The sequence below is a fragment of the Gigantopelta aegis genome, chromosome 4 (genome assembly GCF_016097555.1).
Source record: "Gigantopelta aegis isolate Gae_Host chromosome 4, Gae_host_genome, whole genome shotgun sequence".
Lineage (NCBI taxonomy): Eukaryota > Metazoa > Mollusca > Gastropoda > Neomphalida > Peltospiridae > Gigantopelta > Gigantopelta aegis.
In genome coordinates this window covers 105,901,080-105,927,688 of record NC_054702.1, presented here as the reverse complement: position 1 = coordinate 105,927,688, position 26,609 = coordinate 105,901,080, and the positions used below count along the sequence as shown (strand labels likewise).

The 26,609-nt window shown below is 36.2% G+C and overlaps 1 protein-coding gene across 1 annotated transcript in view; it reads right to left on the bottom strand.

Annotated features, from left to right (window-relative positions):
- Positions 1 to 2,990: 2,990 nt before the first annotated feature.
- Positions 2,991 to 26,609, bottom strand: part of LOC121371669 (potassium channel subfamily K member 12-like) — a 118,306-nt gene continuing 94,687 nt past the window's right edge. Inside the window, exon 2 of the mRNA XM_041497732.1 lies at positions 2,991 to 5,104. Coding sequence (XP_041353666.1) covers positions 4,221 to 5,104 — 884 coding nt within the window. The 3' untranslated portion in view covers positions 2,991 to 4,220. The remainder of the gene's footprint in view (positions 5,105 to 26,609) is intronic.

The window sequence follows — 26,609 nt, the reverse complement described above, 5'->3', positions numbered from 1 at the left end:
GTCGAGCTTTCATTCATAGAAACTGTTTTCAATATTAAAACACATTGGCCAAATATTCCATGTCATTAAATTATTCAACCTCTGTATTATTATGTTGCGGTAAAATAACAGTTTTGTATATTAGAAAATAAATCAAAATAATGAATGAACGAAAGAAAGAAAGAAAGAAAGAAAGAAGAAAAAAAGAAAGAGGGGAAATAAAAATATATTGTAGGAAAGAAAACAGTAAACCATGCTTGTTTTGCATGGTGGACCAGTGCACTAAATTGATAATGTCAATAACGTACAAACTGAATTGCACATTAATTATTAAAGAAAGACATTTGCGCTGTGCAATTAATATATAGGTCAGTGGCAGACGTAATGCTAATTGTGAATTAATGTACCGTTATTACTGAAGGTGGGGTACACGCTCATTGCTCAGTAGAGAAGTGGTGTATGTCCTCGTTTCCTTCACTCTATTGTAACTTTATCCAAATGTGTTACAGATATGTATATTATTCAAAATTAGTGTTCAATTTCAGTGGTTGAAACTAGGGTATGCGACTATAAGGCAATTTAAAAAACAAATTGACTTACGTAGAGTTATGTTTCAAAAACGTACTTCAAAATCTAAATTCTGTCCATTTGTACGTGTCATCAAATATTTGTCTTACTAGATTCCACTACCTGGCTGTAAAAAGTTTGTAAAATGATAAACATTTATAGACAGGCCGATATCGATTCAAATAAATCTCCGACTATTGTCTGGTGTGAGTAATTCCTCATTATCAGTAAGTATGCTGTTTGTGATTATGTCCAATTTCCTTCAGCTGGAATCATGTGAACAACGATAATCTATGAAGAAAAGGTTCTGAAATCCCTCATAACATTTAACCTACAGCTATCTAAACTACCTGTCCACAAATAGATTTGCACGAGTGCTCGTAAAATAACATTTATCTTACGAGTTGTTTTAAGACGTAGTTAACCAGCAAACGCGACTTGAGTACTTTTATACGAGTTGTAAGTTAAACTGAATTTTATTTCGTTATTTAGTCAGTCATATTTGTGTATTTACGTTGGAGATATAAGAAACGAAATTATAAATTTCGTTTGAAGATTCCCAGCGCATCGTGTTTCTGGTTAAAGGGACTTGAATAAAATTTTGCTGCCACTGTAAGATGCTTCCGCCTATTTAACGACTAATATACACTTTAAATACATTATCTTGTTCAGAACAACAGAACGCGCCGGAACTGGAGAGCGGTTAGGGGACGTAACTCTGCCTAATTTTTCTCGCTAATTTCTAGTAAAGACTATAATCAGTGTCTGTTGATCCAATGTGTTTCTGATTGTAGTTGCTTAAAGTCTCAGACCCTGGTTTGAATCCGTGAAAAGAGACGCTACGTTTGGTTGATCTACAAACGTAACACATCTGGATAGAGTTACAACAGAATGAAACAAGAGTCTATAATATTGAAACGGGAAACTACCCTTTTAAAATAGACTAAAGCTCATTTCTATAATCGTTACTTCTCAGAAGTAAATGCCATTTTTGGATTACTGAGAATGCATTTCATGACATTACAAACACCAGGATGACCATAAACACTTCGGATGTACGGACACGGATATTTTAAACTATTAAATCTAAGTAATGTCTAATTTAAATTGTCAAAAACTGCTCTAATAGTGACAAATACGCCATACTGTTTAAAAACTAGGGTCTGTCATTCTTTGCATAATATGTAATAGTAATCGTTAAAAAGGCTGTACTAGTCGAGATCATGTTTCAGTACCAACAAGCTTGGGACAGTCTCTTTAAATTTCTCTGGCGGTTAGTACGTTTAAGTCGGTGAAGCTGACGTCGCAGAAGGCTGGGAGTAACTACCATCGTTATCACACGTCAGCTGAGGCGGAATAAATGGTATGAAGCAATCATTTGCCAGCCAATCTGTAGGAATCCAAATACACCAACACTTGTTGATTTATCAGACAGCCTCGCAGATAACTCATCGGCAAATTACACACGACAATATTAAGAGATGGATCAAACTGAGGAGATTGATGAAAATTGTACAAAATGTTATCCTTAGCAATTCTAACTATATTGGTCTCAACACCTGTTGTATTAAATAACATGCACAGGTTGTGATTCATACAATACATTTTTTTCTCAGAAAAACGGAAACAAAAACTGTACAAAACAACTAAATAGAAGGTCATGTGTGTCCAGCTGTCACTAGACTGGTTTATACACTGACAAATATACTGAGAGAAAGAAATAAGGGAACACTTAGTACTGTCGGCCACATTTCAGTCACTATCAGTGTCATAATGTCTGTTTTACACACACACATATGTAATATTGGACTGAACGTCAGTGATGAAATGAACGCCAGGGCCCAGTTTCACAAAACATTGTAAGTTTACGCCTCGGACTCGCAGTTATACCGGTCATACGTTTGCTTGCATTTGACATCTATTTAAACCAGAAATTTACACCATTACGGAAGATGGAGCATTTTATGTCTTAGACTTGCATGGGTGTGACGTCATTAGAGTTTTAGTCTAGACTAAATGTTTTACAAGCACGGACCCTGTAATCTAGCAATGAATGTCAGTAACGTATCTGAAGTTTTCACACTTTAGGCAACAGTTTACGTCACAGTCGCTCTTTGATGTTAGTATTGGTGTGGTCACTTATTTCTTCCCATCCAAACAGTTTGTGTAACTGTCTCAGGTAAGCAGCAAGAGCTACGAAAGGATATGGATTTCAGATGAACTTAACTTGCATAAAGTTAGGACATTCGTAATATGTGGTTAGGACATTCGTAATATATAGTTAGGACATATATAAAACATGTAAATCCCACCTCTTCTAAACAAGTACCTTAACTTCACATCACCTTGAAAACAAATATATATATATAGTTAACACTCGTAATATATAGTTAATTATAATAAATACACTGATTGAAAAAAATAAGGGAACAAATAAATAATAACAGAAAATATTGACTGTAACCAACTTAGCCAACTTACTGGCAGACAATCCCACACTACTGCGATTCAATCATATATTACAGCTCTGTATTTTATAGACATAACCACTCTAATAGTGAATTAAACTGGTCTGAAATACCACGTGTTCCCACCAGTATATAATCGCCTTTGTCTAAATGTTCTTAAATAGACTCCATCTTGAATATTTGGTGTCTGCTACGTCTGCTATTCAGTTATTGAAACAAAGGACATGTTTGACTCCATTTGAATAACAGAACATTTATTACTGTGTTTAATATATAACACTAAGTCGCTTGTTACGTGTGAATGTCTATTAAGTCTGTTAGAAGTGATCGGCACGGGAAAGTGTTAGGGTGGACGTGTTTTAGATCGAATCAGAGCCGATACAGTAAGCGCTAAAACCCCATGGTTAGTCCTCTTTGAGACGAGGAGGAAAATAATAGCACAGACTGTCAGTGGGATATTTCGTTTTATATTAAAGTGAACCCTTTGGCAACAAAAAGTGTACAAGACATCTGGTAGACCGGTCCTGCCTACATTCATGGATAACGATTTTGTCCTTTGTATGAAATCGATAATGTAAAATAAAGCTGACTGGAGGCAAAAACAACTAAAGCAATACTAAAATATTAAAATAATTATTAATAATGGTCCTGGCGATGTCTAAAGCATTTTCATGCGGACTGCTTAACTATACCCTTTATTGTAATGGTATATACATATATTCATCACAGTGCGGGTCAGGATTTGATAAACGGGTATGATGATTGACTCGAATACAGAAGTCGAAGGACGATGAATTGACATTTTAGGCTGTGACATCTGTATTCGCTGAACATAACTGCACTGTTAACTCAAACAAGTACACACAAGCATACCCAGGGCTTTACCTAGCGGAGGTGGGTGTGGGGTGGGATGTAAAATGTATCGTTTAGTTTTAAAATGTCATTTTGTCTAGCTGGAGAAGACTATATTATTGTACGTTGATACCATGTTACTGCCCTTCCACAAATTATTTAGGTTACGTATGACCCTGGTTCTAAGAATGTTTCATTATTTTATTTACTTATATACAAGTTTAAGTTATTTGGGTAATACCTTTTGGAGTATGTCGTACCTTCCAAAAAAAAACCCTATCTTAAATCATGTATAATGTATGCAAACTAGCAGACGACTTTTAGACATGTTAGAATCACAACGACAGTTGTCTATCATATTCCTGGGTCATATTCATCTTGACCCAGTTTCTTGTTCAGTATTGCAAGAGGACCCACTCCGTCCTGAAATGCGCCAGAGCTATGCGAGTTTCCTCTCTGAGAGGTCTCCCACAGCTGTTTTTGCATCATGGCTAAAGAAATCTTGTTAGCTTGGAGGAAATCTTTCATGGATATCATTTCCCCAGAGTTCCGCCTATATTCCGAATCACTGTCGAAATCGTTGTCCATCACAGTTACCGTGGGTGTTTTCGTACCCCTGTGCAAATGCCCGGGCGTAATGGCATTCCTCCGTGTTCTGGGAGGACGTTTTACACGACATTGGCAATTTAGTCTCCGGAGAAGCCAATTTAGAAACTGTTTTATCACAATAGAAGTAACGTTGAATAGACTATATATGAAACAACAACCGACCATTATAAACACAAAATTACCCAGCCTGTAGAAGGTTTCGTTATCATATTTCGATTTCTGGCTCACAACGTAATCCCCGAACCCTATTGTAGCGAAGGTGACAAAACAGAAGTAGATCGCTTCAAAGTAGGTCCAGTTCTCCACGGGATAATACATAGCAGAAGCACAGCAGGCGACCACCGTAGCACCAAGAAGCAGAATCAACATCACCCAGTACACAGAGGGCTTCCACGAGTCTAAACTCTCGTCGTCGTCCGACAGCTGGGAGTCTCGTCTCACCTTGTCGCGACCTTCACCTTTTCGTCTAAGGTCACGTTCGTGAACAAAACGCAAGATGTATGCTAGAAACGTTATAATCCTTTCGAGAAACAGGTTAAAGAACAGAATGGCTCCAGCACATCCAAAGAAACCATAGAATATGAGAACAATCTGGCCTCCTGTCGTTTGGGGCGTGGTCATTCCGAAACCTGGAAAAAAATAAACAGAATGCAGGATTAGGGCAATATTGAATGCTCGAAAATACGTCAGGTAATACTAATGTTACTAGTGCATCCTTGTTACTGATATTAGAAACAAGATGGCAACGTTTATTTAGCAGCAAACAAAAAATCAAATTATAGATGAACAAATTAATGTCTGAATGAACAAAGAAAACAAGTTAAAGGGTAAGCGATTTGATAAGTGAATTAATGAATGAATGGATACTTAAACACACCCTGATACAGTCAAAATACCTGCTTTACTATGTTCAAAGAAAAAGTGAATGCTTTTAACATAAGAAAAACCAAACGTCTGTATGTTACAAGCCTGTAGGAACATAGAACAGAAGATCCCCTCTCAACTTAAGGATGAAAAAGTAGAGGATTTTTGTCTTACTCTATAAATAAAGAAAACATGTCGATTGCACCCCCTAATAGAAATTGTGCACCTCCCCTCTTCAGATATCGTTCCTACAGGCCTGTGTTAAGATCCCAACATTGCAGATGCACTGTATGACCATATGTTCTCATATTTTATTCTTCATAAAAATCAAAGTGACATGTAATATTTCCAAATTCGACAACCATGCTACGTACTGCTCTGCATTTATTCTATTAAGCGGTTTGAAGTATGTATTACACTGCCACGACGTCGATGCTAAATGGGTTTCTATCGGTAAGCGGCACATTCCCATGGAAATAAGAATAAGCAGAGTTGTCATGCTAGGGTTAAATTAGTTTGTTGTTGTGAGGCATAGTTAAACAGAATTCACGATTCTGAACTAAAACGAATGTGATATCATACAAATCGGCCTACATTGTAAAGTCACCATAAAATCACCAGTAGTTCACAAAGTCATCACTTTGTTTGGCAAAAGTATCTCTGCCAAGAATGTGATCTATTGTTCAACGCAGGTTATGGTCATAATTGGTATAATCAATTATTTAGTTGATTCAATCTACGTTTGCGGTGTTTGACACGTCACCGAAATGTTTATTAAACAAATACATTTATAACAGTTTATACATAAAATCGTACCTACAGAAATCTATTGTATTAAAATACAAATAATTATGTCTACATTCAACATATAATCAATCGGGATACATACGTTCACATACACACATACATACACACACATTTACACACACACACACACACACACACACACACACACACACACACACACACACACACAAACAAACATACATACATAAATACAATGCATATACACAAGCGCGTGAACGCACGCACGCGCACACACATACATATACATACATACATACATACATACATACACACATACATATATGCATTCATGCATGCATACACATACATATATACACTATATAAATATTCATATATCTATATACACATACGTACACCGATAGACAAAGCGACAGACAGACATATTTGTAATTTGCATTGGCATACTTCTCATCTCACCCTTGAAATTGCGTAATATTTGTTTTACAGCACTTGACACATTCTGTAATCTTGTGACATTCAATTACCGTGAGTGATGACAACACGTCACTTGTCGGACACACGCACAGACGGGAGCGCGTATAACTCGATTACAGCGTAATCTGCAGCCTCCAGACCGTTCATCTCTTATCAGTGCGTTCTGTTGCACCATGTCTGTAATGTATGGCGCTGTCAACGGTTTGTTCTTGGAGACGGACAGACAGCCATCTGAGGTCACAGACGCCAAAACAGGCAGTCTAAATGTAGTCTCAGATAGCACACGTGAACACAGTTTAATGGCAGAAGTTCGCCAGATGACAGATGTGACCAATCAGACCGAGCAATATGTTCACATTATATAATTTATTTGACCTATTTCGATTATAGAGCCACTAGCATAAAGCGTTTAAGAAAGTAAAAGTGCAATCTGATTAAAATCAGCTCCACAGTCCACTGGTCTATAAAGGTAGACCAATAGAGCTGATTTCAATGAGATTAGTAAAATGTTACTTTAAAAAACCCTCAGACTTTACCAGTCTCATATGGTTTCCTAGAAACTATTCCTAGAATGACCAGGTCAGACTGGAGTCTAAGGAAGCGGAACACATTGAAATAGTATAATGGAGCTGCTGCGAGGTTTACCTGGTTTCATAAAAATACTTTTCGTTTAGTGTGCGGTTGGTACTAGCGTTAAAATTGATTAATTCTAAAATCGTGTGTAGGTTACGTGGTACCGGACCTCCCCTACCCTATGCGAACACCTTACGACACTGCTATATGCAGTGAACAAAAGGAATGAAAGTAAACACGTTTAACAACAATCTATCCCAAATTTGAATCCAAGACTGTTATCTATAATATAACACGCACGGATTTTTTTTTGTGGGTTTTTAAAAACAATTTCCGATCTTTCTTATCGTTTCTCCTCTTTTAATCTGCACTGCCGACAACTTTCGTTTTGTATATACTTACGTGGTGCCACAGTTCTGTTTGCGCTCAGGTCCAGTCGACACATCGTGCTAAATATTTCGTACAAATACGTATATAGGTTCGGCTAATGACGGCTGCCTATTTACACGTCGGTCCCCTTTCTTTGGACGTGTAAGGACTCTACACCAAGCTATTTATCATGGATTTTTCGCTAGGTTCCCATGTTTGATGGGATTGAGTAAATTAGGTGAGTAAAGTGTACTATTTGCAGGTCACTGAATGATGCAAAATAAGTTATTAAACCATACATAATTGAATATGATATATATTGGGATTTCCAGAGCCACCTTCTTTTGAAGAAGGGCCATGTTCGGATCCACAGAATGCCTCGATAAATCCATGCCAGTGGCGTAGCCAGCATGAGGCAGACGAGGCGCTTGCCTCGTCTTGAATTTCCCCAGATTTATTTTATTTTCCCATGACACTGATATTTATTTTACAGATCTGGGTTTGCCTCAGCGTTTTTTCCTCTCTGGCTACACCCCAGCCTGCTACACTTCATTTAAACCTCTCTGTGCGAAGCACGGTTTTAATACATCTAGTTAAAAATAGAGAAAAGGACATTTTATATGCAGACTGAATAGCACAGATCATATCATTTAAGAAACTACTGGCTGGTATTGGAAATAACCGAAGACATGAAATACCAATCGAACAATGTCAAATACTTTTACAACTGATTCCTTAATTAATAGGTTAACAAACCTTGTCACAAGCATCCCTAGTGCCTATTTAATACACGTGTACGAGCGAAAGTTAATATCATATCTTTTTTTTCGCTCTGAATAACGTGTCATGAAATTTAAGATTTAGGTCAAACGTCCAATTGTGTCATGTCAGAAGGTGTTTTTTTTTTACCGGATGTATTTGTGACATAGATGCTTTTAATTTCGTCCTCTCTAAACTAGAGCACCAATAATTATGTACTGCCTGTGGGTTTGCTTTTCCACAAACTGTTTAAGCCCTTGATTTATATCGTCAAAATGCCTTAACACGCTAGACTTGAGACGTTACTTTGGCATTTAAATTACACTATCGAGAGATTTACTTCACTTTTATGTGCTGTGTTAGCGGATCCGCTTGCATGTGTGGTAAAAAATCTTTGGTTGCTGTCGTGATGCAATTTCGGTCTGAGAGGAAGTGAAAACTAGCTAGAGAATGAAGTGACATCACAAGACAGACTAATGAGACGCGGCATTAAGATGGTTCTCTTGTACAATCTGCGCTCTTTCACCTAATGTACACACGAATCAAGTATAACAGCCGATAGCCAAGGGCTTTTCTTGGTTACGATTTGCATAACGAAGGAGTTGTCGCATATATAAAAGGCTGTAATTAACGTCTTTTTAAGCCAGTGGACTTAAGCGTGGTAGGTACTGGGTTCGCATCCAGGTACTGATTCCCATCCAGAGCGACTTTAAAGACTCAATGGATAGGTGTAACGCCACCGCACCGACTTCTATCTCACTAACCACTAACTCTCTGTTTTGGAAAGACAGCCCAGATAGCTGAGGTGTGTGTCCAGGACAGCGTGCTTGAATCATAAATAGAAGCACGATAATAAATATAAATGAAAAATGAACGTTTTTTGTTCGAAGTGGGTAGGGTTAGATGAGATGGGGATTTTGGTGGTACTAATCATGTCGTATTTTATAAATAAACAAAAACATCCTTTAAAATAGATGAAAATTGAGGTCATCAAAAGTAAAAAATGTCGTGGGGGAAAAAACCCTCACTCATTCCTAAATAGACATAGCTTATGCTCTTCCGTTTCAAATATCGTCCCTATTAGCGCGAGTGTCCTCTACCTGTGACCTGTTTATTGTTCATACTAATAAACACTCGGGTTGCGTCCCTAGTGTAGTAGAGTTAGTATATATAGTGGTAAAATAGTGCAAAATGGGATACTAACATGCCACTTTGCATGCAGTTAGACCATCATGTGTAGAGTAAAACGTGATATAGCACCAACCTGGCAGTGACCCCTATTGGTCACGTGACGTCAAAATTACTCTTTTTGTATCACATTTAAAAGTGCAAGATATAAAATATTAGCTCCAATGACAATATAATTACTATTTATGTGTTGGTGTTACATAGTAATCATTATTTTTTGAAATATATGAATATACTGTTCAAAAAAAGAGAAATGCGTCTAATCAAAAATACCCTGCATTAGCTCAATCGACAAGGCAAAATATCAATGAAATTTGGCAAATGTGATCTGTGTCATTGTTGGGTCAATTTAAAATCAGGACAAAAAAAAATAAAATAAACATCTCCCCCTGGTGGCCATTATTTTAAATTTCATAATGGCCGCCATTAAGTACAATTTGTATTGAGACGCTTATTCTAAGGCACATAAAACCATTATACCAACACCTATTTTTATGTTTCAAAGAACAATGAATCTCATGTTGCATATAAAAAGAGAGTAATATATATGTTCACCATATTCGCCCAAAATATGGATATACTGAACAACAAAAGAAACGTGTCTAATTACAAATGTCCTGTATATAATCCTCACTTAGCAGCTCATTAAAACATGAGAAAAGGTTTTAGAATCATGATTCTACGTGTCTTAGAATCCGATATTTTCAGTACAAATTGTAGATGGTGGTGGCCATTTTGAAATTCAAAGTGGCAGCCACAGGGGGAGATATTAATATCTATTTTTAAATTGACACCACTAAGCAATAGAAGATTTATGTCAAGTTTCATTCTTTTCTAAAACCAGAAAGTTAATGATTCCATTGATATTTAGGCTTTAGCCATCGGACTATTATATATAAGGCATTTGTGATTAGACGCATTTCTTTTGTTGTTCAGCATGTTCATATTTAAAAAAAATATAATGATTAATATATAACAGCTACACATAAATAGTAATATTGTTGTCTGAAATGTGTCACTGAAGCTAATATTTTATACCTTACACTTTTAAATGTGATACAGAGTGAGAAATAGTTAATTGGCGGCAATTTTGAATTGTGACGTCACCTGGCCGATAAGGGTCACTGCCATGTTGGTCCTATATCAAAGTTAAAATTATATGGGAAGCATTACAAGAATGGATATTGTTCATTTGCTAAATAAACATATAGTTATGTTTGGCATGATAAATGGTGAAATAAACCAAGTATATGTAGTTAACTGGTTAATAATTAATGTAAAATATCATGTCTATTGTACGAAAATACTCGGCAATCATCTTAATATTAATATTATTAAAAATACACTGCAACATAAATTTCATATTGACAGATATATTTACTTCAAAAACTGCGAGTATGAAAAATTTAATGAACGTTGGGGAAAGTGGCTTCACCTTTTTAATAATGATACATAAAATTATATCTTGCATATTTGTATGCCTATGTTTCTATCTATAAAATGACATAGCTTGTTTGGAAATTAAAAACATATCTTTGCTATATCTCTTTTTAAACATCATACTTTTACTTTCATACTTTGTCTGTCTTTTCTCTGTTAGATACCAAATGTCATTATTATTATATTAAATACCCAATAACAATCAGTTTTAAAGTTGACCTGGGTACCTAACGAATCTCTGCTTGAATTATTTTCCTTATCTTCCTTTACCCTTTCCTTCTCTTCTCTTTTTGTTTTTTATTTTATTTTATTCCCTTTTGACCCTCAGATTGCAAGTTAGAAACTAATTGTATGAGGAAGCCTATATAGATTCATATTTGTAAACAGAAAATCTTAAACATCACATATAATATATATTTTTATAATTTTGTATGTCATAATATTTGTATATAACTTTTATGTGATACTGTAAGACAATGATTCAAAGCTCCCCAACCTTGACATTGCCTATGATCTGGGGGTAATAATAAAACATTTAAAAAATGTTGGTCCTATATCAAGTTTTAATCTACACATGATGGCCTAAGTGCATGCAAAGTGGCATGTTAGTATCACATTTTGCATTATTATACCATAACTCTACTACACTACCCATGCAATAAACTTAGGGTAGATTACGACTACATATACCCAGGAGGCAAAATGAAAAAATTGTTCCAGCGTGCTGTAAAAGGTTTACCACTTAAAATCATATCTACATTATCATATATCTAGGATCACAACCTAGGTGGACAACCTTGTCAATAAGATACTGAAAATGTGTTATTCGCTGTTAAACATGTAGAGCACGTTGATTTATTAACCAGTGGCTATTAGATGTTAAACATTTGGTGATTTGTACATATTGTCTTAGAGTGGAAACACGCTACATGTTTCAATTAGTAGCAAGATATAGTTTATATTAATCATCCCACAGGCATGATCGCACATACCACGGCCTTTGATGTAGCAGTGTGTTGATGGTGTGTTGTCTAAATATACTAAATGACTACGCGACAAATGATGGTGTGTTGTCTAAATATACTAAATGACTACGCGACAAATGATGGTGTGTTGTCTAAATATACTAAATGACTACGGGACAAATGATGGTGTGTTGTCTAAATATACTAAATGACTACCTGACAAATGATGGTGTGTTGTCTAAATATACTAAATGACTACCTGACAAATGATGGTGTGTTGTCTAAATATACTAAATGACTACGCGACAAATGATGGTGTGTTGTCTAAATATACTAAATGACTACGCGACAAATGATGGTGTGTTGTTTAAATATACTAAATGACTACGGGACAAATGATGGTGTGTTGTCTAAATATACTAAATGACTACGCGACAAATGATGGTGTGTTGTCTAAATATACTAAATGACTACGCGACAAATGATGGTGTGTTGTCTAAATATACTAAATGACTACGCGACAAATGATGGTGTGTTGTCTAAATATACTAAATGACTACGCGACAAATGATGGTGTGTTGTCTAAATATATGACTACCTGACAAATGATGGTGTGTTGTCTAAATATACTAAATGACTACGCGACAAATGATGGTGTGTTGTCTAAATATACTAAATGACTACGCGACAAATGATGGTGTGTTGTCTAAATATACTAAATGACTACCGACAAATGATGGTGTGTTGTCTAAATATACTAAATGACTACGCGACAAATGATGGTGTGTTGTCTAAATATACTAAATGACTACGCGACAAATGATGGTGTGTTGTCTAAATATACTAAATGACTACGCGACAAATGATGGTGTGTTGTCTAAATATACTAAATGACTACGCGACAAATGATGGTGTGTTGTCTAAATATACTAAATGACTACGCGACAAATGATGGTGTGTTGTCTAAATATACTAAATGACTACGCGACAAATGATGGTGTGTTGTCTAAATATACTAAATGACTACGCGACAAATGATGGTGTGTTGTCTAAATATACTAAATGACTACGCGACAAATGATGGTGTGTTGTCTAAATATACTAAATGACTACGCGACAAATGATGGTGTGTTGTCTAAATATACTAAATGACTACGCGACAAATGATGGTGTGTTGTCTAAATATACTAAATGACTACGCGACAAATACGCGACAAATGATGGTGTGTTGTCTAAATATACTAAATGACTACGCAAATGATGGTGTGTTGTCTAAATATACTAAATGATGATGATGTGTGTTGTCTAAATATACTAAATGACTACGCGACAAATGATGGTGTGTTGTCTAAATATACTAAATGACTACGCGACAAATGATGGTGTGTTGTCTAAATATACTAAATGACTACCTGACAAATGATGGTGTGTTGTCTAAATATACTGACAAATGATGGTGTGTTGTCTATACTAAATGACTACGCGACAAATGATGGTGTGTTGTCTAAATATACTAAATGACTACCTGACAAATGATGGTGTGTTGTCTAAATATACTAAATGACTACGCGACAAATGATGGTGTGTTGTCTAAATATACTAAATGAAATGGTGTGTTACTAAATGACTACGCGACAAATGATGGTGTGTTGTCTAAATATACTAAATGACTACGCGACAAATGATGGTGTGTTGTCTAAATATACTAAATGACTACCTGACAAATGATGGTGTGTTGTCTAAATATACTAAATGACTACCTGACAAATGATGGTGTGTTGTCTAAATATACTAAATGACTACGCGACAAATGATGGTGTGTTGTCTAAATATACTAAATGACTACGCGACAAATGATGGTGTGTTGTCTAAATATACTAAATGACTACGCGACAAAATGGTGTGATACTAAATGACTACGTCAAAATGGTGTGTTGTCTAAATATACTAAATGACTACGCGACAAATGATGGTGTGTTGTCTAAATATACTAAATGACTACCTGACAAATGATGGTGTGTTGTCTAAATATACTAAATGACTACCTGACAAATGATGGTGTGTTGTCTAAATATACTAAATGACTACGCGACAAATGATGGTGTGTTGTCTAAATATACTAAATGACTACCTGACAAATGATGGTGTGTTGTCTAAATATACTAAATGACTACGCGACAAATGATGGTGTGTTGTCTAAATATACTAAATGACTACGCGACAAATGATGGTGTGTTGTCTAAATATACTAAATGACTACGCGACAAATGATGGTGTGTTGTCTAAATATACTAAATGACTACCTGACAAATGATGGTGTGTTGTCTAAATATACTAAATGACTACGCGACAAATGATGGTGTGTTGTCTAAATATACTAAATGACTACGTGACAAATGATGGTGTGTTGTCTAAATATACTAAATGACTACGGGACAAATGATGGTGTGTTGTCTAAATATACTAAATGACTACGCGACAAATGATGGTGTGTTGTCTAAATATACTAAATGACTACCTGACAAATGATGGTGTGTTGTCTAAATATACTAAATGACTACGCGACAAATGATGGTGTGTTGTCTAAATATACTAAATGACTACCTGACAAATGATGGTGTGTTGTCTAAATATACTAAATGACTACGCGACAAATGATGGTGTGTTGTCTAAATATACTAAATGACTACCTGACAAATGATGGTGTGTTGTCTAAATATACTAAATGACTACGCGACAAATGATGGTGTGTTGTCTAAATATACTAAATGACTACGCGACAAATGATGGTGTGTTGTCTAAATATACTAAATGACTACGCGACAAATGATGGTGTGTTGTCTAAATATACTAAATGACTACGCGACAAATGATGGTGTGTTGTCTAAATATACTAAATGACTACGCGACAAATGATGGTGTGTTGTCTAAATATACTAAATGACTACGCGACAAATGATGGTGTGTTGTCTAAATATACTAAATGACTACCTGACAAATGATGGTGTGTTGTCTAAATATACTAAATGACTACGCGACAAATGATGGTGTGTTGTCTAAATATACTAAATGACTACCTGACAAATGATGGTGTGTTGTCTAAATATACTAAATGACTACGCGACAAATGATGGTGTGTTGTCTAAATATACTAAATGACTACCTGACAAATGATGGTGTGTTGTCTAAATATACTAAATGACTACGCGACAAATGATGGTGTGTTGTCTAAATATACTAAATGACTACGCGACAAATGATGGTGTGTTGTCTAAATATACTAAATGACTACGCGACAAATGATGGTGTGTTGTCTAAATATACTAAATGACTACCTGACAAATGATGGTGTGTTGTCTAAATATACTAAATGACTACCTGACAAATGATGGTGTGTTGTCTAAATATACTAAATGACTACCTGACAAATGATGGTGTGTTGTCTAAATATACTAAATGACTACGCGACAAATGATGGTGTGTTGTCTAAATATACTAAATGACTACGCGACAAATGATGGTGTGTTGTCTAAATATACTAAATGACTACGCGACAAATGATGGTGTGTTGTCTAAATATACTAAATGACTACGCGACAAATGATGGTGTGTTGTCTAAATATACTAAATGACTACCTGACAAATGATGGTGTGTTGTCTAAATATACTAAATGACTACGCGACAAATGATGGTGTGTTGTCTAAATATACTAAATGACTACCTGACAAATGATGGTGTGTTGTCTAAATATACTAAATGACTACCTGACAAATGATGGTGTGTTGTCTAAATATACTAAATGACTATACTAAATGACTACGCGACAAATGATGGTGTGTTGTCTAAATATACTAAATGACTACGCGACAAATGATGGTGTGTTGTCTAAATATACTAAATGACTACCTGACAAATGATGGTGTGTTGTCTAAATATACTAAATGACTACGCGACAAATGATGGTGTGTTGTCTAAATATACTAAATGACTAAATATACTGACAAATGATGGTGTGTTGTCTAAATATACTAAATGACTACTAAATGACGACAAATGATGGTGTGTTGTCTAAATATACTAAATGACTACGCGACAAATGATGGTGTGTTGTCTAAATATACTAAATGACTACTGACGACAAATGATGGTGTGTTGTCTAAATAAATACTAAATGATGGTGTGTTGTCTAAATATACGCGACAAATGATGGTGTGTTGTCTAAATATACTAAATGACTACGCGACAAATGATGGTGTGTTGTCTAAATATACTAAATGACTACGCGACAAATGATGGTGTGTTGTCTAAATATACTAAATGACTACGCGACAAATGATGGTGTGTTGTCTAAATATACTAAATGACTACGCGACAAATGATGGTGTGTTGTCTAAATATACTAAATGACTACGCGACAAATGATGGTGTGTTGTCTAAATATACTAAATGACTACGCGACAAATGATGGTGTGTTGTCTAAATATACTAAATGACTACCTGACAAATGATGGTGTGTTGTCTAAATATACTAAATGACTACGCGACAAATGATGGTGTGTTGTCTAAATATACTAAATGACTACGACAAATGATGGTGTGTTGACAAATGACAAATGACCTGGTGTGTTGTCTAAATATACTAAATGACTACGCGACAAATGATGGTGTGTTGTCTAAATATACTAAATGACTACCTGACAAATGATGGTGTGTTGTCTAAATATACTAAATGACTACGCGACAAATGATGGTGTGTTGTCTAAATATACTAAATGACTACGCGACAAATGATGGTGTGTTGTCTAAATATACTAAATGACTACCTGACAAATGATGGTGTGTTGTCTAAATATACTAAATGACTACGCGACAAATGATGGTGTGTTGTCTAAATATACTAAATGACTGACAAATGATGGTCTAAATATACTAAATGTGTTGTCTAAATATACTAAATGACTACGCGACAAATGATGGTGTGTTGTCTAAATATACTAAATGACTACGCGACAAATGATGGTGTGTTGTCTAAATATACTAAATGACTACGCGACAAATGATGGTGTGTGTTGTCTGACAAATATGGTGTGTTGTCTAAATATACTAAATGACTACGCGACAAATGATGGTGTGTTGTCTAAATATACTAAATGACTACGCGACAAATGATGGTGTGTTGTCTAAATATACTAAATGACTACGCGACAAATGATGGTGTGTTGTCTAAATAAAATGATGGTGTGTTGTCTAAATATACTAAATGACTACGCGACAAATGATGGTGTGTTGTCTAAATATACTAAATGACTACCTGACAAATGATGGTGTGTTGTCTAAATATACTAAATGACTACCTGACAAATGATGGTGTGTTGTCTAAATATACTAAATGACTACGCGACAAATGATGGTGTGTTGTCTAAATATACTAAATGACTACGGGACAAATGATGGTGTGTTGTCTAAATATACTAAATGACTACGCGACAAATGATGGTGTGTTGTCTAAATATACTAAATGACTACGCGACAAATGATGGTGTGTTGTCTAAATATACTAAATGACTACGGGACAAATGATGGTGTGTTGTCTAAATATACTAAATGACTACGGGACAAATGATGGTGTGTTGTCTAAATATACTAAATGACTACGCGACAAATGATGGTGTGTTGTCTAAATATACTAAATGACTACGCGACAAATGATGGTGTGTTGTCTAAATATACTAAATGACTACGTGACAAATGATGGTGTGTTGTCTAAATATACTAAATGACTACCTGACAAATGATGGTGTGTTGTCTAAATATACTAAATGACTACGCGACAAATGATGGTGTGTTGTCTAAATATACTAAATGACTACCTGACAAATGATGGTGTGTTGTCTAAATATACTAAATGACTACGCGACAAATGATGGTGTGTTGTCTAAATATACTAAATGACTACGCGACAAATGATGGACAAATGATGGTGTGTTGTCTAAATATACTAAATGACTACGGGACAAATGATGGTGTGTTGTCTAAATATACTAAATGACTACGCGACAAATGATGGTGTGTTGTCTAAATATACTAAATGACTACGCGACAAATGCTTAACGGATGGCGCCTTTCAATGACGAAACCTATATTAGCTGGGAACATTTCATAGAATGGCCATCTGTTCCTCACCACTGCCACCACCACGACCACGCTAGCAACGGCACAGCTACATAACGTCTGTCTATTTGTCTGTTTGTATGTCTAGCTGGCTGATTGTATAATATATTTATTTTTCGGTCTCTGTGTATTCATACTTGTCAATTTGTATTTTTGTTTGTCTGACTGTAGTTGTCTGTCTGGTTGTCTGTCTGTCACCATGTCTGTCTGTCTGTCAGATTTATAATCCTATTCTGACCAGCCACGTCACTGTTCAGACGTGTGGTCTTTTTGCCGCTAGACGGACAGACTGAAATGTTTAAAGTTCCAGACCAATCAACGCGCAACAGACCTGTCGTATCGATTAACGAATCATTCATATTTGTCAAATGACGTATCGGCCGACACGTTATCACATCAGAACGTTAAAACGTCTTACAGTTCGCAAATCACGTCCATAAAACGTTCATAAACGCCTCATATGTAGCCATAAAATATATATTATTCATTTATGTGATAAATGAGAATAAAAATAAAAATACACTGTAGCAACACCGACGGAATAAATATGTGTACCAGTCTGACTTGCAGTGAATGTGATGATTGTTAGTTTGTAAAACATACCATAAGCACAATGGGGTGGGGGTGGGGTATTTCTCGTTCCAGCCAGTATACAACGACCGGTATATTACATGCCGTAGTATATGGGATGGCGCATATAAAATATCCCTTGCTACTAATGAAAACAATTAGCGGGTTTTCTCTCTAAGACTATATGTCAAAATTATCAAATTTTGGCATCCAATAGCAGATGATTAATAAATCAATGTGCTCTAGTGGTGTCGTTAAACAAGTATAAATTAATGTTCGTCGTGTTTCTACACTGAATTTTTAAATATGTTGGCGTGATAATAAATAAGTTTGTTTTGTTTAACGACACCACTAGAGCACATTGGATGTCAAATATTTGATAATTTTGACATGTTATAGTCTTAGAGAGGAAACCCGCTACATTTTTCCATTAGTAGCAAGGGATGTTTTATATGCACCATCCCATAGACAAGATAGCACATACCACGGCCTTTGATATAGCAGATGTGGTGCACTGGCTGGAACGAGAAATAGCCCAATGAGCCTATCGACGGGGATCGATCCCAAACCGACCACGTATCAAGCGAGCGCTTTACCACTGAGCTACGTCCCGCCCATATGGTGGCGTAAAACCACATCATCTTGGTATTTCTTAAAAGTCATATAATTTTTAAACTGTATGTTTGAGTTCAATGCTGTATAGCAATCTCCTATCATAACATGCACTTCAGATATGTTCTTTTTGTATAAAGATGTATTTAACATCGTATAACGACCGCCTCAAAATGAAGACCTTATTTTGGTACTTTCGTTGGACGACCTTTGTTGACACGTCAAAATCCATGAATGAAGCTTTATGCAAGTTAGTTCTTTCGCATTGACATCCTCCTTTTCAGTTTATAATAAATGTCCTGTTCAAATTTTAGATTCCAAGTTATTTATATAATTATGTGATAAACGGCGATGTAACTATATTTTGTTCGTAGAATTAGATTATTTTTATTGCAGATTGTACATAAACATGCCACAGCCTGGAGATAAACCAGTTTTCACAGTAATGAACATTTTCAATGGTGCACTTAGCAGATTAATCCAGGGACGGAGATACCGGAAACACAATACTTGACATGTTTTCCATCACCGTCCATATAAAATAAGAGCCTTTGTTTATGGCACGGCTGATTTTTAAAAGTATTAGTTATACGATATCTCGACTGCTGATTCTGAAAGTAGAACTCATTTCAACATACACGGGGAAAACGTTTAATGAACGCAGTTAAAACTACAGTCCAAAAACTAATGCGCGGATCACAACCAAAATGTAATCATAACTGCAAATGGTAAATCTTGAAAGCGAATCTGGAGCTTGGGTCAGCACTTTTATTTTTAAAGTAATTAATTTTCATAGGTGGCTATTAAGTAGGACAGAGATACTCATTATCTGTGTGGACCCTAGCAATGATCAAAATAACTACGTCAAAAAATAGTATCCATGGCAATTTTCACGGCAGATGAGTTTAAGTTTTCAGTATCACAATTAAAATATCATTATTAAAATATACAATAATTCACTTTCATTGATTTTGATAAACCTGAACTTAATAATTTATGGTCTGGTGATTATGTGTTTTGTTACTTAAATGGGGGGATTTGCGCGTTTCCTGGCATTACGGTTGTAGTCAGTACTTGGCTGTGTGTAAACATCTGCTGTTTTTGTTTGTATAAATAGATGATCTTAATATGCCTCAACCCCCCCCCCCCAAAAAAAAAAAAAAAAAAAAAAAAAGAAAAAAAAAAAGGTAGGTGTATTTAAAAATGTAACTTTTCACTAATGTGGATCGTACCAAAAAAAAAAGAAGAATTTTTTTTAAATGACACGTAAAGAAGGAGCTTTATTTAGCCCACAACGCCACACATCTGAATTAACTAAAGGAAAGAAGGAAGGAAAATGTTTTATTACGCACTCAACACATCTTATTTATGGTAATATGGTTATATGGCATCGGGCATATGGTTAAGAACCACACAAATATTGAGGGAGGAAACCCGCTGGCGCCTCTTCATGGGCTACTATTTTCGAGTAGCAGCAAGGGATCTTTTATATGCATCATCCCACAGACAGGATAACACATACCACGGCCTTTGATATACCAGTCGTGGTGCACCCACTGGAGCGAGAAATAGCGCAATGGGACCACCGACGGGAATCGACCCAAGACCGACTGCGCATCAAGCGAACGCTTTACCACTGGGCTACGTCCCACCCCTGCATTAACGAATACACATGTAATTTAAGCGTTATAAACCCAATGCTAGTGACAAACAGTAATGTATTCAGACGGAATTCAACGACCATTGTTGGATAACTGAACGGGAAACGATAGCTGACGACACGGGTATCATGCTAGCTTGTTTTTCTTTTATTTATTATCATGCTTATATCCAATTAAGATTCAAGCACGCTGTTCTGGGAACACACCTCAGCTATCTGGACTTTATGTGCAGGACAGTAAGTTAGTGGTTAGTTGTGAGTGAGAGAGACGTCGGTATAGTGATCTAACTATTGAGTCATTAAACTTGCTCTGGGTGGGAGCCGGTTTCGGGATATGATCCCAGTACTTACCAGCCTTAACCACTACACCAACGAGGCCGATGATGCCAACCACCCACCCACCGCTGAGTGTTTATTGGCTAAATATTTCAGGTTAGGTCCGAAAGGATCCTTTCGTTTCGGATTATTAGATTTGTAAATATCCAATGCTATTTTGACAAATGTTTTCATTAAAATATATAATAGAGGTTCATTTGGCAGTCACGTTAAAAAAGACGAAGCAGAATAATGTATTAAGTTTGAGAATTTGAATGTATTCGAATAAGTGGATTCGTGAAAGTTAATTAAGTCTACCCACCGGCGCTCGTGAATTATTTGTTTTTCTTCACGAATCCATACTTCTTGTTAACTGGAGAAGTTGGTTAGATGTTGTTATGTGACTCTAATGTGGATTACATTGCCTTCCAACGAATGAACGTCAGCTGCGCTCAACTTGAAAAGGAAAATTTAGGAAAAGAAAAAAAGTAAAACAATCGCTGACTAGCCTGGTTTTATTTTTTCTTTAGCAGTTCGTGATCAAAGAGCTGTTAATAAAAACTATATTAGGTGATGTAACTCACAGGACAAAATAAAATAAGAGTTAGTCGACGATAGCCTGTCAGTTGGCAATCATGCCAAGAAGTTAACCAGCTTCACTGTTAATGCATTTACGAGTGTGACTCTTTTTTTCTGTATTAAAAAAAAATCCACATTGTCACATCAGGAAAGCCAATTGTTACTAATGGAGTTTTCTATACAGAAACATTACTGTTCAGAGATGAGCGGAACGGAGCTCAGTCAGGTTTTACTTGCACATTCAGAGTAAACTGTTGTAGCGCACGCCTTTCATGGGCATAGGTGCCGGCCTCGGTCGGCTCCTCCTTCCATGACAGGAAAGGGTTGGGGTGCGTGGGAGAATAATCTAATTAAAATTAGCTCCACTATTACATGTGGATCTAACAGCAGCCAGTTGGAGCTCATGTCCACCAATCAAAACCTTACTTGCAGAATCATGCCAGTGATTTAAAAATAATTTGAAAACAGTCCGAATTATTCTGAGGGTATACGACATGTTTCGTGTGAATTACGAATGCCTTAAAACATGTTTTATTTTATAAAATAAATAATTTGTAGTGTAAAACTGAAGACTGATTTAGTTGGGGGTTTTTATAAATAAATAAATAATTTTTAATATAAAATTGAAGACTGATAACCCATCCCGTACGTATTGGTATGGTTCGCTGTACTGCAGCTACTAAAATAGACTCGCCCGATATTTTTAGAATTTGTATGCTCCCAAATAACGTTATAAAAGGCGAAGTGTCATTGGTCAATATTTAAATTATTATTTACAGACGAAATGTTACCTGGACATTGGAGACTACGCAGTGTTGTTAGCAATCTGATTAAAATTAGTTCTACTGGTCTAAATAAGGCATTCGTAATTCACATGAAACATATCGTATACCATCAGGATAATTCGGAATGTTTTCAAATTATTTTCAAATCACTTGCATGATTCTGCAAGTAAGGTTTTGATTGGTGGACATGAGCTCCATCTGGCTGCTGTTAGATCCACATGTAATAGTGGAGCTAATTTTAATTAGATTGGTGGGAGAAGGGACCGCCTGCACTGGCAGGTGTAAGAGAGCACCGGCAGCCAGACTGAAGTCTGTAACAGGCGGGGATGGGGATGGGGATGGGGTGGCGGTGTGTGTGTGTGTGTGTGTGTGTGTGTGTGTGTGTGTGTGTGTGTGTGTGTGTGTGTGTGTGCTGTAGCCCAGTGGTAATGCGCCAGCCTTATATGCAGTTGAGTTGATCTAGGATCGAACCCCGTCGGTGGGCCCATTAGGTTATTTCCAGTTCTAGCCAGTACTCTGTGATGTAACAAAAGACAGTGTGTACTATCTTATCTGTGGGGTTGTGCATATACTAGTTCCTTGCTGCTAACAGAAAACAGTAGCCCAAGGATCGGTGACAACAGGTTTCTTCTCCAAGTATTATGGTATGCGCAGTCCTGTCTATGCGCACGGAAAAATGCATAGAAAAGATTCCTTTTCGCCTTTTAGCAAAATAATGGTTCTATGTCCTTGTTTTCAAGAAGTTTCGAAACCAAGCTAGTTTAACATGTGATGAAATGCCATTAAATAAACATTCCTTTCCTTTACCACACACAGAAATAATGTTATTTGTATTAACGTATGGGATATTGAATGTACATGTTGTTTGTCACGTTTTAAACAAATATTCAGTTTTCGCTTTTTAATCAACAATATCCGAAAAGCTCCCTCTATTATTTAATATAAAAACATGCACATAAACTGCAAAGCAGTTACCATAACTAATCATTGTCGTGGCAATCAGAACAAAGCGTCGAACTCTGCTAACCAAAGACAAAATAAACAGACAACAATGCCAGATCCCATAGATCGATTTATTTAACGTGATACTGTCCTCGTTATTTGCTCTTTGTTGTTTTCACAAAGGCACGACCAACTGTAACCTGAACCCGAGCAAACTGAAATAATCAACATCAATGCCGGTGATGTGCATCTTATTTTCCGTATCTTTTTCTCCACCGTTTTGTAACGACAATGGTGCATGCCCAGGTTTCTTGCCCAGGTGGACATTCCTTATTCTTATCAACTTTAATTTGATATGTGCATGTCAAAGAGTATATATCCCTTCAGTGGGGCAGGGTATGCTCACCTTTCGCGAACATATGATATCATCACTGGTTTAAAGGTGCTTCATGAGTGCATGCCATCACAGCTATATGTATTCTGTGTTGTGCTAGTTTTGATTTAGTAAATTGGTCTGGGAGTGGCAGTCCTCTTTTTGGCGGTTCAAGACGGTATTTTTGTCCAGCAAAGGATCTCGGGAGTGGCTGTTTCTTATAGACGAGGCACTAGACAGAGATTCTTGGAACCAACCACTAACTTGCCAAATACCCACTCGATATACGGTTTTGTTGTTCAGATTTGCATATAACAGCAGGCACGAAATGCTAAGGGCAGAGCACTTCTTTCTCAGACTGCCCGTTTTGCATTGCATCGACTTTCAAGGATTTTGCTGAACGAAATATTCTTTAGATCTCGTCATGTCTTTGTGAGAATTTCGCAACAAAGCCCTCCTGCCTCGTAAACTGGTCGTTCGATGAAAGTGTAGATTGTGAAGCACTTCTACGCTTTACAGTGATATGTGTTGTGAGGTTTCCGACAAAATTAGAAAGGTAACACAAGTCACGTTCTAAGCTTTCCAATACAAATATAAATTGCACTATTTCATGGTTGACATTTGCTTACGTGTGTTTGGAAAGAGGAATGACAATAGACTTGCATGATCCTAAGAATACATCTTAAGTTCTACACACTATTCATACATCCATAACGTTAAGTCTATGTATAGGCGTTCTCACCACAAAAATGTAACTGTAAATAACAATGGCTTACAGGTTAATTTCGGTACAGAATTATGCAATTTTGCCGATCCTTTTATGTGGTTATGAAACGCAAACTGACACATTCAACACCAATGACCTGTGTGAGCAGTTGTGACAGACCAACGCTTAAGATACATTGTTATTTGTCAAATCGCCCAGCCCTTTGACGGGAAAAGTGACATACCCTGCTCTGTTTGTCATAAGTTTCAGAACACGAATCAGTCACACTATCAGTGATTTATGCAACACCGCCACATTTGCCAATCCTACTCTTGGCTAACAGTAAAGAAGCTATTAAGTTACAAACTGTCTGTGGAGAGATAACAGACATGGAGTAACGTAGATCAGCCGAAGATGCTTTTGCACATTCATCGACCGATATAATTAGACGAAGAATGAATACAGCTAGAAGTAGTCATCACCAGACCATCATATGGATAATGGGTCTGGTTCAGACTAAACAAATGGAAGTCTTTACGCACAAAGCGATTACAAATGGAAATGGAAATGACTTAACAGTGGGAAGGTACAACATAGATAACAATTATTGGTCTGCCAATTCCTGCACTCAAATTGCCTTGACCCACACGTCATCTGAACAATCTGTGAAGGAGTACGTATACATTGCTGCAGAACAGAGGACGTATACATGGATGGATGACAGAGTACGTATACATTGCTAGAGAACTGAGTACGTATACATTGCTAGAGAACAGAGTACGTATACATTGCTAGAGAACAGAGTACGTATACATTGCTGAAGAACAGAGGACGTATACATTGCTAGAGAACAGAGTACGTATACATTGCTGGAGAACAGAGGACGTATACATTGCTAGAGGACAGAGTACGTATACAATGCCGGAGAACAGAGTACGTATACATTGCCGGAAAACAGAGTACGTATACATTGCCGGAGAACAGAGTACGTATACATTGCCGGAGAACAGTAACCTTCAACGTCAATACCCGACGACCATTCCTTCCAAATGGAAGCTGTTAGGAACAACACAATTTACTGCTATACTGGCGTTGTCAAAATGTCTGTATGTTATGCCGTCAGTGTGCACTGTATTGTCTAATCATGGAAACATCACTAACACCTCATATGCGATGTTATTGTGTGTACTTGTTAAATATTAAATGGAGGTCTTAAAAATTCATATTAATATGTATAATGCATTTTAAAGGTTTTTGTTATAATGACATTATAATAGACACTAATTATTAAAGGGACATTCCCGAGTTTGCTGCAATTTTTAAGATGGTATCGACTAATAGAGACTTTTTAACGATTGTAATTACATATCAAATATATTTTTCTGCATAATATATTAATGGCTATATATTCAACGTGTTTCTGATCGTTCTAATATTTGTACTAGGTTAAATTTCATTTTATTTCCTAAAATATATTTTTTCGTACGTACGAAATTATTTGAAGACAAAATCGAGTTTGGCCTTCTTACAAATATTAAGACGACCAGAGACACACTGAATATAGAGACACTGATATTCTAAACAAAAAATATATTTAATACGTAAGTTTAATCGTAGAAATATTTTAATAGTCGGAAACATCTTACAATGCAGTAAACTCAGGAATGTCCCTTTAAAACTTGGATACATACATATTATGTGCCATAATGTCATGGCTAGTGGCAGACATATTGCAAAAACACAAGGACCAAGTTTTCAAAAGTGCACAATATCTCATACTTATTTTGGAGTATACGTAGTGTAGAGTTGCATGTACTTGATATAAATTCTAAAGGAACATTCAAAGTCTTTCTATATATATATATATATATATATATATATATATATATATATATATATATATATATATATATATATATATCGTAGCCTACAAATTGGTCCGATATTAAAAATCGTCAATTTGTCAATCGTTTCCCAGGGCAAGTCTGTTCGACTCAAAGGTTGAGCTGCTAACCGGGGG